This window comes from Empidonax traillii, unplaced genomic scaffold, assembly GCF_003031625.1.
Source record: "Empidonax traillii isolate 1590-97213 ecotype Southwest subspecies unplaced genomic scaffold, ASM303162v1 scaffold959:size240107, whole genome shotgun sequence".
Lineage (NCBI taxonomy): Eukaryota > Metazoa > Chordata > Aves > Passeriformes > Tyrannidae > Empidonax > Empidonax traillii.
The window spans coordinates 104,162-118,248 of record NW_020956152.1 but is presented as its reverse complement, the minus strand read 5'-3'; the positions used below and the strand labels follow the sequence as shown (position 1 = coordinate 118,248).

The 14,087-nt window shown below is 40.1% G+C and overlaps 1 protein-coding gene across 1 annotated transcript in view; it reads left to right on the top strand.

Moving 5' to 3' along the window:
* The window catches only part of CPA6 (carboxypeptidase A6), an 80,260-nt gene that overhangs the window by 42,744 nt on the left and 23,429 nt on the right, over positions 1-14,087 (top strand). The window contains exons 3-6 of the mRNA XM_027903435.1: positions 6,729-6,853; positions 10,280-10,394; positions 11,320-11,421; positions 12,267-12,371. Coding sequence (XP_027759236.1) covers positions 6,729-6,853; positions 10,280-10,394; positions 11,320-11,421; positions 12,267-12,371 — 447 coding nt within the window. The remainder of the gene's footprint in view (positions 1-6,728; positions 6,854-10,279; positions 10,395-11,319; positions 11,422-12,266; positions 12,372-14,087) is intronic.

The window sequence follows — 14,087 nt, the reverse complement described above, 5'->3', positions numbered from 1 at the left end:
ACTTGGCTATAAATCTGATAGCTTACACCTCCATAGGAAAATGCTTAAAAAGAATTCAGAGGACAAAAGCCCATCTGAAAATGCAGAAAGAAAGCCTGTCCACCCAAGTGGAGCTAATCTTACTTTGCAGAAGGAAAGAACTAGTTCAGTGGCCGAGGATGTGCATTTTACTTTGCACATATACCAAATACACCTATATAGAAAGGTGCTTTAGTTTTCAGTCCAGATTTTACCCTAATTCATAGTTAGGGTTCCAGTCAGATATGAATAGACTATTTCAGATACAGAAAGAACATCAAGTGACAGCAAAAAATATTCATCAGTATATCAGAATGTATGTTTGGAAACCACTTGCCAGGCTCAGAAGGAAAATGTTGTTCCAGAAAAACTTCAGTAGGAAGGTGCAAGATAGAACAGAGCCCAGGTAGTGAGTGTATTGTTCTCACAAGATATAGAAAACATGGGCTTTCTGAGATGGGAGGAATCTGCTTCCTCTGAGGAAGCCTGAGCCCACGCTCAGCAAAGTCATCAGCACAGCCTTGGTGGGAGCAGGATCAAACCCAGGGCTTACTATTCCACATTCTTCTTGAGCTCTGTCAGACTTGGTGCTGTGACCACTTCCCTGGGGACCCTGCACCAGTGCCCAATTACCCTCTGGGTGAGGAAACTTTTTCTAATATCCAACCTAAACCTCCCCTGACACAGCTTCAGGTCATTCCCTCAGGTCCTGTCACTGGTCACCACAGAGAAGAGATCAGTGTCTGCCCCTCCTCTTCCCCTCACAAGGAAGCTGTAGACTGCGATGAGGTCTCCCCTGAGTCTCCTCTTCTCCAGGCTGAACAGACCGAGTGACCTCAGCCAGTCCTCATATGGCTTCCCCTCAGAGCCCCTCACCATCTTCATTGCCTTCCTTTGGATGATCTCTAATAGCTTACCGTCTTTCTTATATTGCAGTGCCCAAAACTGCACACAATATTCAAGGTGAGGCTGCCCCAGTGCAGAGCAAAGCAGGGCAATCATCTCCCTTGACCATCTGGTGATGCTTTGCCTCATGCCTCCCTGATGCCTGATGCCAGGGCACTGCTGACTCATATTCAGCTTGCCCTCGACCAGGACCCCCAGGTCCCTTTCCATGGCACTTCTTTCCACCATCTCATCCAGTCTGTACGAATGAACGTCCAGTGTTGTCCCATCCCAGCTGCAGAATCTGGCACTTTCCCTTGTTGAATTCCATATGGCTGGGGACTTCCCAGTCCTCTAATCTGTTGAGGTTTCTCTGCAGGGCCCTCCTGCCTTCAAGGGAGTCAACAGTTCCTCCCAGTTTTGTATCATCTTCAGACTTGCTGAGTATCCCTTCCAGTCCCGCATCCAAGTCACTTATAAAGATGTTGAAGAGCACAGGGCCTAAGATGGAGCCCTATGGAATCTCATTAGTGACAAGTCACCAGTCTGATGTTACCCCATTCACTATTATCCTTCTATTTCTCATGCAGTGCCGAAACAATTACAAAATGAACGAAGCTATAAATAGTTTATTAAGAAACAAGATGTGGATTTGGCTGCATGTTTTTTAAGGAGTCTGTTAAACACTCTTTCCCATCTTTCAAATACACTTAACCCAGTGGCATCTGTACTTGTAAGAATGGACATTCAGTTACCTTATAACTGAATATGGTTTTTATCTCAGTCAGTCTCTTGAGGAATAGCCTACAGGTTCTTTTCAGTGTACAGCCCTGTGTAAAATTATACCAGTGTAAGTAGAGGGCAAGACCATTATTTTGTTATAGTTCCACAAAGATCTACAAAACTCAGAACTTCAAGCTGTTCACTGTTCGTGTTCTGTCCCTGCCAGTGTTATGTTTGCTGCAATTCCATGAATCAGTCCTGATTTATTGGCACAATTACCCTTACCAGACTCACTGAAGAGCAAATAAATATGGAAAAGTTAGAGCCAGTTAAATGTCTACTGTGCTCAGTCAGAAACCTAAATTACTTTGCAGTAGGACTGCCTTTTAAGTCCTTTTAGAAAGCACAGGGAGTCCCACACTGAATTGCCTCTGGACCACTTTGCAGCACATAAAGGGCAGCTGAAGGAGATTTGCAATCAGGACTATCAATTAAGTTCCTTAATTGGCAGGAGCAAGTGAGGATGAAATCAGTCCTGATCCTGAAAACATTTTTAAGGTTGAAGGCATTGGAGAGAAGCAGTTCTGCTCTTTCCATGTGAACTACAGCACAGCTATAATTACCCACCAATGTCAAAGTGAACAGGAGTCATTCTTCCTTGCTACATACAACTCAGTAAAAGTAAAAACTGGAATTTCTAGGTAATAAAGCATAGCAAAATTACCGTTTTCATGGGGTATAACACAGATAAATCATACGAACAATTTTCTCCAGATATTAAATATAAGTTATGGCAAAGTTATTCTAGTTATTTTCATGACAAGCATCAGTCATCTCTTTTGATTGATACACAATTGCAGACCTGGTGAGAGCACTAAGCATCTTCCTTTCAGGATAAATGGATGAAGAAATTAAACATCTGCTTATGAAAGGGTAGTGAGGGACAACTGGAGGCTACTGCCCAAGAAAATGCCTTTAATTACAAAGGCTGGACTAAGCCCCGTGGTCTAAAGAAGCTGGGGATTTATTTCAGTGACTTGAATAAAAAAAAAAAAAAAGACTGTGGGATTTAGGCAGCCATGAGAGGGTTTATGGGGAAAAGCAGGGAGACTCTTTTCTTCTTAGACTCTCTTTACACAGGCATGGAATAAGCAGGAGGAAAACCTGAACTAGTGAAGAAAAACCTCCCTGTTCTGGTTTCTGTCTTGGCAGGGCAACAGAGTTTTCTGTACACCATTTGTAACATGCAGCATTATACCAACAAAGTGTTTGTATTCTTGGAAAATTATTTGCATAATTTTAAACTTTGGAATAAAATTCTGAATTCTATTAGTTCAGCACCCAAATCTGTTTAAAATATTTGTCCCTTTGCCTTGTGCTGACTTTTCAACACTGTACTGGCCAAAACTTAGAGACATGACTAATGAGAGAGTCGCTGTACCTTGGAAGGTGTCCAGGTAAAATGTGATGCATTTATATTTTTGAACTGTCTTTAACACCTTGGTTTAAAGAGAAACTGTCTAAAAAGAAACTTGGCTTTCCTAAGCCCAAGTTGAACCACAGGGTCTTCAATGGGACGAGTGAGGTTGAAAAAAGAATGGGGAAGATAAAAAGGAATACTTACTTATGTAGTCACAATTAATAATCTCTTATACTTTCTTGGTTTAATAAAGCAATAATATGCTTAAATCCCTTGAGAAAAGAGAGCAAACTGTAGTCTTTTATATTCCATTTCTTCTCATAGAAAGCTAGTGAAGATGCTCGTGCCTCCAGTGAGATTCTTGGAAAGAGCATTCACTGGGTGCCAGTGCACTGCTGTTCCTGAGAACAGCTACCCATAGTCACACTTGCACTTGTATGCAGTGGCAGGTGCTGAGTAATTGGTCTCCTGGTCCCAACTCTGGACATGCTGAAAAATCTTGAATGGGCTCTGCTTATTATTTAAGGCATAAAACATCCCAAGACCTTTTAAAGGCAACCTGCTTCCTGAAAGACAGGATAAGACGTGTAAAGGAGATGAGAGTATTTAGGTTTGCAGACATGGTCTTAAGCATATAGCTTTTCCCCTAGCCTCAAGATACCAGATGGATTTTGAGGGTCAAATTTTTTGCTGTATGTTCAGGGAGTTTTGTAGGATTTCTGCATGTCTTTGTTTTGTAGCTGGAGAATCTTTCTCCTTCCTAGCAAATCCTACCACCCACACAGCAAACAGATATCTTTTGGCACTGACTGGTACACCATTCATAATACTGTATAACAGCTAATGTATAATATATGGGGAAATCAACACCACATCACAGATAGTAAAGAGGATAGGATAGCAGTTAGTATCACTACCACTCACTAGCCAGCAGAGCCCAGAGTGGAAATCCAAGGCATAATTGTGAGCAGAATGATGCTCAAAGAAGAGGAATGACTCCTATGAGACCCTCGGTATCCATGGGAGATGCAATGATGAAGTCTCCTGAAGATGACAGTGAGTAAAGGATAGCTGGACTTGCTCAGTCCAAGCATGTCTGCCCTGAAATCCATCTTCTGTTTGTTAGTTTTCATGCGCTATCTCTATGTCACACCAAGGACAAGCTGAAGGCTGCAATATAAATAAGATGTCTGTTGGAGAAATGTATTTCTTGTTATATGCTTTATAAGGCAAAATTAAGTCAGCAATTGAAGTACTCTAAACAGGACAGGTAACATCTCCCAGAGGAGCACTGAATGCTTCGTTTACATTGCAAAGAACGAAAAGTGGGAATCAAATGAAGCCAAATAGGGAAATGAGATGGAGTGGAATCATTTGCATTCTAAATATGGGATTTTTCTGTCTCACTTCCAGGACACTGCCAGGAGTGAAATACTTCATTTTCACCAAAAGAGAATACTGGTGTGCAGTATGCCACTGATTTCATGAAGATTGCTTCTGCTTCTCATATTCACTTGTAGCCAGTAATGTGAGGAATAATTAGAATGCCTCATAAATTAAAAAGCTTGGTGATGTTATAACTAAAAGTGTGACTATTGGTTGGTTTATCCCCTCCACAACGATGGAGAATTTCTCTAAAATAAATCCTGAGTAACTGCCAAGAACAAAGATGAGTTTCAGGTGTATCTGAAGTATGAATTTTTTTTTTTCATTTTTCTATTGCAGTTTTATGTGCTTGGGTACTGCCTTTTGGTTGCTGTTAGCTTGTGCTGTTAGCTCAAGCTGATTGATACACTGTTGCTCCAAGAGAAACAAATTTACCCTTTCTGATGTGCATTTCTAGGGATAAATCTTAAAAGTCTAATACACATTTCTAATTACCATGTGGGAAATTAACCGTGTTGAATTTCACTGGGTGCCTCTAATGTATCAAAATATGAAAGATCGATAAACTAACAAACATAAGGTGTTAGCACAGTGAGAAGATATTTATTTATAAGCAGCATTTAGCACCATTTAATTCATGAGTTTGGTTTCTACTGACCATCTGTCATAGCTGCTGTCAGCCTCACAAGCCCTGTGAACTTTGCCAGTCCTGGTGTTAGACTTGAAAAGATGCTGCGCCCACCCACCACTATCACTTGGATCCGTGGACCATATTGTGGCAGCGTGAAACAAAGAGTGGTTTTGTCAAGGAAATAGAAGAGGCTGCTCCTGTGTTTCAGTTTGGCTGCTTCCAAAGTATTTAACTGGATTTAATTGGATTAACTGGACTGAGGTCATTATTGCTGTATGCGTTACCATCAGGTTCAGTGTCAGACGACCCCTTGGTAATCAGAATATTCTTAATCACAGCCACTTGAGAAATGGTGAGAACTAAACCCTTTTTTCAAGATTGTACTCCCCTCACAAATGAGGTTATAGCAAGACCAGGTGAAATGCATTTGATATTTCAAAAATAGCTTGTATAGCATAGAAGTAGTCAGGAGCTTTTAAAATGCAGATTATAAAAACCTTCTTAGAAACCTGGAAAGCAGTGGACACTCACGAGCTGTATTAATGACTTCCATCAGTTCAGCCTGGCACAGCTGAATGCAATAAACTTCAGAAGACTTTTATCAAATATTATTTTAAAATTCTCTTTAAGACGTGTGGACGTGGTAGTCCATTCCTTGTATTCAGCTCACAAACATATATTTTTTAAGCCTGTGGATCCTGACATGCTTGTTTGTCACGCTGATACAGAGACAGTTGCTGAAACTCCCATTTATAGTCTCCTGGGACTATCCAACAGCTCTGGGAAGAGATTTGTTAACTTTTGTTCTCGCCGCTGTCCTCACACTGCCTGAGAAGGAACTGTTTTCACCTCTGTTGCAGAGTATGTGCATCTACACTATTTTACTACAGGGTACAGAATACCGATTTTCAAAACCCTGTTTGCAAACTTTCTTGCTTTTTCGAAAATTCATGCATGCCTTAGGCTAGAATTTCCGAGTGTATTTCAGATTTGGAAACAAAAGGAAGTAAAAATGGACAAGAAACATCCTTCAGATGTGGGCAGATAGAGGTAGTACACCAATAGTAGCGGTATCGTTCAGTAGCTATCATTTTTTATAAGATTGTAATGATTTGATTATCTTAATGCTGTTACTTTGACTTCTCATGTAAAATTTGAGTATTCATGGTATTGGTGCCCTGTTACTGACCTCTGATCTGCTTATTATCAAGAATGAAGCTTGGGTACGCCTTGTAAACAACAGTGGCATCTGCTATGCCTTCTATATGTCTTTAGCATTCTTTTACTGTCCCAGTGAACACAGAAAATGCTTAATAAAATAAAAGAGACTCATGGACTCCATAGGACATAGGGAATGTATAGTAGTCTGAGGAAGTGCACGAAGCTGGAAGTAGCTTTTATTCCAAACTATTTGAGGAGGCACATTCTGGAAACTGTTTTCTCTTCCCATTGGCAAATCTCCCATGAGAGTTGTGGTAAACTGGACGCAATCATTCCTAAAAATCTGCTCCATTAGTATAGATGTCAAGCTGGACCAGCCAGTGCAGGTTTATTGTCTGTATCATGCCTACGGTGTTTGCCTACATACCTTCAAGCGTGCCATCTCCTGGATTTCCCCACCTACACTGAATGCGTATGAATTACAGGTTGGTTCCTGCACTACAGGTGGACTTGTGGCAGCCCAGCAGCCCCTTCCACATCGTCGAGGGCACGGTCACTGACGTGCGAGTACCGCGGAACACGACCCGAAGCCTGCTGCCCTACCTCCAGCAAGCAAACATCCACTACACGTAAGCCCGTGCTTCGCTTTCTGTGCCTTGCTCCAGAGATCTGGCCTTTGGGGCAGGTCTGCCTCTACCATGCCAAGTGCGCTTGGGAATACATTCCACACCACAGCAATTAGACTGGCAGACAACTAGGCACTGCCAAGAAAACAACCGTTTTAGTGGGAGAACAGAAAATCTCCCACAGGCAGGCAGCTTTAATTAAATGTCCTCCTTTGGAGTCAAGCTGAAGTGTTTTCAATGTATGTGAAATCACATCTGTTAAGAGAGGGATGGTAATTACTAATTCTACAGCCTGCTTTGCCTCTCTCTGTACTTAGCAGGAGCAAGGTTTATTTACGAGTGTGCTGCAAACACAGAGGCAAGCCTTCTTCATCAACTGTACGAGAACACACTAGTTCTATTACTCTCCAATCCTAGTGGCCCAACACAAGTCATATGGCATAAATACATACACGCTAAGGATCACGTATTGTTTATAGTGTTCCTTAAAAAAATTCAAGACAGTTTTGAAGTGTACTTATCCTTTCATATTAATCATTATGATATACTGGACAAGAGTAATGATCCTGTCATCAAAGAATTTTCAGTGAGATGCCTAAGCATCTGAATGATCAAGTGATGAGTTATTTGAATTCTCAAATATTTACTGAATAAAGAGCTACATGAGAGTATTTTTGTTTATTTCTCAGTGAGAAAAGGATGGTGCAAATCATACTGTATATGTATGTATGTATGTATGTAGTACTGATCAGAATTCCATTTCTATTATAACAATGGTCTCTTATAAATTTGTTGTTCTAAAAACACAGAAACAAATACAGGAAAATTAATTGCACAACCTCAATAGCTGAAGTTCGGAGTGACTTTCATGTGTCTTCAACACCCCTTCAGTTTTGTTTATGTTTAAAAGTGAGATGGGGATTTCTGTAATTGTTTTCCTGTGCTTATAAAAAAAAGTCCCCTAATTAGAGTGCCCCAACAGTTGTATTCACGTCTGCTGCTGTTCCTGGTCACAGTAATCACCTTTAATGAAACGACAGAAGGCCATTTTATATGTGTTATAAACACTCTCTGTACTTGAAGACCTCTACTTGGGTTGCAGAGCAGAGTGTGCAAGGGAAAGAAGTGACAGGGCAAAGGGTCTCTTCAGCTTACCTGAAACAAGATGGTACAAACACTATGACAATACTGCATTAATCTTCCACAGGGAAAAATCTCCCCTCTGACTTTTGGTGCACAAGTTGTGTGCACTTGGAAGGAAGCTGGGCAGCATTTTGTCAGATCCAGATTTTTCCTTTGCTCTCCCTCTTCATCCCCCTGCTGCCCATCTCAGATGGTCCCAGCCATCAGAAGCAAAACCCTTCAAAGTCTCTACAAGCATGTGCTATTCCCGATAAACCTCCTGAGATCTGTAACTCCACAAGAGCCAGGAGGATTTGCCGTGAAACCAACAACAGCCACAGTCAGGGAGAGCAGGGTGACCAGGCACAGCCACTGAGCTGAAGTGCTGCTCCACAGGCAAGACTTTGTACAGCTCCTTTTCACGTGGTTGGTTTTCATAATGTTTTTTTTTATTATATAATTTCTACACACTCTGCAAAGGAGTTAAAATCGCTACATCCCTTTTGGAACTGAAAAATCTGAGGTAAACACCAGCTAAAATTCCAGCCTGATGCTTGCTTAAATTATGACAAATTTCTAAAGTTAGGAAGCATTAAGCATTCCTAATAATGAACTAGGTGACCAGTACTTGTCTGTAAAACAGGCTTGTCTGACTCAAGGCTTGACTTCTTGACAAGATGATCATGAAAACAAGCCAGACATCAGATAAATTCACTCTGCACCAAATTGCTTTGGTTGTAAGTTTTCTGTTAAAGAAGCCACTTAGGTTGCCCTAAAACCTGAGAGACTTAAAAGCCTTTCTGTTATTTGCACACAAAATACACAGTCACTTAAGAGTAAAGAAATATTATCAAATCTCATGTAGAGTACAGATGCATAAACAATCAGGAGTTATGAAATTAAATGCATTATTGTAAAAGTGAACAAACAGAGCTTGATTCTGGTAGGTGCTAACACTAATCAGAATTCTACAAAGCAGTCAAGTATTTTTTTTAAATATTAAATGTCTTAAAAACTTGAATAAAAGCGCTCCTTTAATCTAATTACAGGCATTACAGTACTGGTCTTATAGTATATATAGTACTTTGCAAGTCAAGATCATAATTCTTTAGTTTGCTTAATGAATATTGCTGATGTAGAACAATGTAATTCCAAATTATACAACTACTTCACTAATGCATTTGAAGACAAGAATAACCTTTACTTTGATACTACATTTAGATAGAGCTATTGTGTTTGCGGTACCTGCTGCACACTTGAGTTAGGAGCAGAGTAAGTGCCATTTATTTCCATCTTTTTCCTATCATTGCGGCTGATGCCTATGAAAATTTAAAAAGTTGAATGCCACTATCATTTTACAGGAATGATGAATTAGTGTTATGGTGATTACACACTGCAATGCTTTAGGAGAAGTTGGCATACAAGAATGGACTCAGTTTTACAGTCATGTTGTTACTGATGTTGGTGACAATATTCCCAGATCCTGCTACTGCCTCATGGAATGGACAGATGCTCCAACTTCTTTATAATTATTTTTAGATGTTTGCTATATTTCTATGTTTGTCTCATTATTTATTTTTGCCATAAACCAGGAAATATTTCCACTTACACAACTCTTTCTGCATTTTACTCTTAATGCAAAGAACCTATCACATTTTATGGAAGTATATTTAATTTCCATTTGGTATAGTTTCATGGTTTTCCTGAGTTATTTTAACACAACTGGCAAACAACTGTTGCAGCATCGATAATGTGAACAACAAAGCACACTTTAGAATTTTTCTTTGCTGTTTTTTGTGTTTTAGACAGAATGATAATGCTGCCATGTTCTTCTTTTTGTTTTGCCTCTACAGCTTGTAACTATATTTAATGTTCCATGCCAGTAAAATAGTATGTGAATGTCTTTCTAGGCCTAAAAAGATTTTTAAGTGGTTTGAAATCAGTTTTTGAAGATCCATGATCACGTAATATAACTGGATTACAACAGAAGACAGCAAATGCTGCTCCATAAACAAATGAAAGTGGTTGCTTCTTCACATTGGCTACATTATTTACATCATCCTGTTTTAGGTGTTAGCAAGCTCATTGTGTTTTTGAAGGCACTGTTACATTTTAAAGCAGCTGGACTATTTATTTGGTAGCTTATATTCAAACGAGCCTGAAGCACTCTATTGTCAAAGTATAATCGATGAAGTAAAGTCAGGATGGTTTAACTCCTGCTATATTTCTTCTAAATGTGATTGTTGTTCTGATTTAGCTTGTGTGTTCTACTACATTTTCAGTATTACTGCTCTCTTTTTTGCTTAGGATTCTCATATCAGACCTACAGAAAGCAGTAGAAAACCAAACTGGACCAAGGTCGTATAGGAATCGAAGGTCCCTCTCTGGGTATAACTATGAAGTGTATCACTCCTTGGAAGAAGTACGTGAAAATTCATATTGTTCCTCTTATCTACTACATTCTCTCTACAAGTTCTGGTTACCTGATCATCTTCAGAAGTGTTCTAAGTGTTTCTTCTTCGAAAATAGGTACCTTCTTGAAAATATGTATGTTTTAGTATATGTATTCAAGGCTTATCTTTACATGTAACTATCTTTGACAGCTTATGACTTCTTTTTTTTAGGAAGGTCTTTTACTCCAGTGGAATAAGAGATTTCAGTGAGTGATAAGTCACACTTAGTCTTTTAAGTGATGTGAACAAATACTTAAGTATTTGCACAAGAGGCACAAATACTTAAAAATACATAGATACAAATTCATGTTAAATTACCCCAGATGGTGGTTGGGTAAATAATTTCTGTTGATTTCTGTCTGCTCACAGACACAGTTTCAGTCTGCACCAAAGCAAAGTCACTAGACTGGGCATGGAGAGTGCTGCACCTCAGGAAGGTCTGGTGCCTCTGAAACAAATATTGCAGGTACCATTGAATCCTGCAAGTCAATCTGTTTGCCATTCTGTGTTCTGGCAGGCAGAATCAGGGAACTTCTTTCTTTGTTCCATTAGTATTTAGTGAGAATGGTGCACTAGCCCCATCCCCAGATTTTTGATGGACAGCTAATGCATTCCAGTAATATCCAACACTCAAATGAGAAAAAAAATACCATGTGATTGAAGGCTGCATCCAGACTCTGGCAATAGAGCTATGAGAGCCAAATAATAGTTAGTGTCCAAAAAAACAAATAAACAAACTAACAGGCAAAGCCAACAAACAAAAAAGACAAAAATAAAAACTACAGGAAAATCCAAAAACATACAGAGGACTGAGAGCTGAGATTAATAAATGTATTACAGTTGCTTCCCATGAAATGCAGAGATTGAAGCAACGATTCATTTCTGTATTTGCAGATCCAGGACTGGATGCATCATCTGAATAGAACTCATTCAGATCTTGTTCACATGTTCTCTGTTGGAAAATCCTATGAAGGGAGACCACTGTATGTACTCAAGGTAAAGATTAAATAGTCATTAATCAGACTAAAGTCTGGAATCAGGGACAGACACTTTGTTATTTGTGTTAAAGCCTATACACCAGAGATGCAGCTTAACAGCATTTCCTAAGGATAAGTTGCTAAGATCTAAGTGCCTCTCTGAATGTCATCTTCAATGAAGAAAGAAAAAAAAAGATGGAAAACTAAAAGCCAAATCCTATTTATTTGGACTGGATATACATGAAGATAGATTACAGGACAAGTTCAATTAGCAGGATTTGGATTTAAGGGGATTGGAAAGCTTTGTGTTTATAGACAACTAGGAGAGCAGTTATGCTGGAGAGGGACCCCAGAGGACTCTGGAGCCTTTTTCAGCCTGTGCCACATACACTTCCCCTTTAGCTGCTGACAAAATTTAAGGGCTGTGTGCTTCCAACTCACATGATTAGGACCACAAATTAGAGTGTGTCAGCAAGACACAAAAAAATTTTAGTTTCAATGTATTTCCTTTTCCTCTGCTGTTGAAGAGTTCTGAAAATTTCATTCTTCATCAGGCTATTCCTGTAGTGTTATTATTCCTCACCCTACTCCATGTGATTTTTAAGGATATCATTCCTCATAAAAGAGGAATTGAGAGATCTCACTTCTCCTTTCTTTTTTTTTTCCCCATAGATCAGCCTCATTGTCTTGGCATACATGCCTAACATTATCTTGGCCATACCTTTGAAAACAATAAATTTATGTTCATTTATATGAGTAAATTCAAAATGGTTTAGTGTTTCTCATATTCTGTTATTTTCTCATTATTGTGTTTCACTGATGTTTTGAGATCTATTGATATTTTGTGAATATTCACACTTCAAGTTAGGTAAAAGATCACGGCCCTACAAGAAAGCTGTTTGGATAGACTGTGGGATTCATGCAAGAGAGTGGATTGGCCCTGCCTTTTGCCAGTGGTTCGTGAAAGAAGTAAGTGTTTAAAGATTTGCAGTCATAAAGTCCCTTTGGTTCAATAAACTTTGCATTTTTCCTATGAAAGATCTAACATATTAATAATAAGAAAAAGAACTAGCTCTGTTATTCCTCTTCTTTTATTATTTGTAGAATACTTAAGTGCTTAATAAACAAAGCGGACAGCAACAGCCAGACCCAGCTAGGCACAGGGCAAAAATATGCCAGACACAAATTGGCAGAGATACGAAGCAGGATTTTATTCCAAGACCTAAAAGTGTGAAGATTGTGATTCTGGTAATACTCCAGGTAAATCAGTGCCAGTGTGCACTGCTTCAGATCAGTTCAGAAGTATCTTTGCTTTAACAACTTAGTTTAAGAAAGACATTTCTCTTTTGTGTAATTCCACAGGAATAGGAAGATAAAATCACAGAATCATTAAATAGAATCATGGAATTTTTTAGGTTTGAAAAGACCTATAAGATCATCAAGTCCAACTCTTAACCTAACACTGCAGAGTCCACCACTAAACCATCTTTCTAAGTGCCACATCTACACGTCTTTTAAATACCTCCAAGGATGGTAAATTAACCACTGCCCTGGGCAGCCTGTTCCAATGTTTGACAACCCCTTCAGTGAAGAAACTTTTCCCAGCATCCAATCAAAACCTTCCCTGGCTCAACCTGAGGCCATTTCCTCTTGTCCTATAACTTGTTACTTGGGAGAAGAAATCGAACCCCACCTCACTACAACCTCCTCTCAGGTAGTTGAAGAGAGCAATAAGGCCTCCCCAAGCCGCCTTCTCTCCAGACTGAACAACCCCAGCTCGCTCAGCCACTTCTCCCAAGACTTGTGCTCCAGCCCCTTCACCTGCTCTGTTGCCCTTCTCTGGACACACTCCAGCACCTCAGTGTCCTTCTTGTAGTGAGGGGCCCAGAACTGAACACAGGATTTGAGGTGCAGCTTCACTAGTGCCGAGTATAGAGGGACAATCACTGCCCTGGTCCTGCTGGCCACACTATTCCTGATACAGGCCATGATGCCATTGGCCTTCTTGGCCACCTGGGCACTCTGCTGGCTCATGTTCAGTTGGCTGTTGACCAGCATCCCCAGGTTCTTTTCTCAATGGGCATCGTTCCAGCCACTCTTCCCCAAGCCTGCATGGGGTTGTTATGACCCAAGTGCTGCATCTGGCACTTGGCCTTGTTGAACAGTTGGCCTCAACCTGTCGAGAATTCATCCACCATGTTTCCATGATGGCAACTATCATAGTTTTCCTGCTGTGCAATGGCTTCCAGCCCCTGTTGTTTGTTGTCCACCCTGTGTGCATCATTGGTGTAGATGTACTTCAGCTGGGCTACTGATCCTGCCACTTTTTGCAGGGGAGAAGCCCTAATTCCTACATAACCGTTCTCAGGCACTTCTGTGCTTTTTATCATGTCATTAACCCTTGCATCTTTCCTTCCACATGGATCTCCATCCACTACCTCCACTGAGATAGCAGATCAAAGACGCTCACTAGAACACGGTCCCTCAAACATGGGTGTGGTGCCCCTTGGCTTATCTCTATCAAGCCTGGTTTTATCCCCTCTTCCCTTAAATCTAGTTTAAAAGTCTTTCAATGAGACCTGCTAACTCCTTGAGCAAAGATCCTTTTCTCCCTTTGAGACAGGTGTACCCTACATCACCTGGAAGCCTGCTGTTGTTTAAACCAACCTGTGATCAAAACCCCCA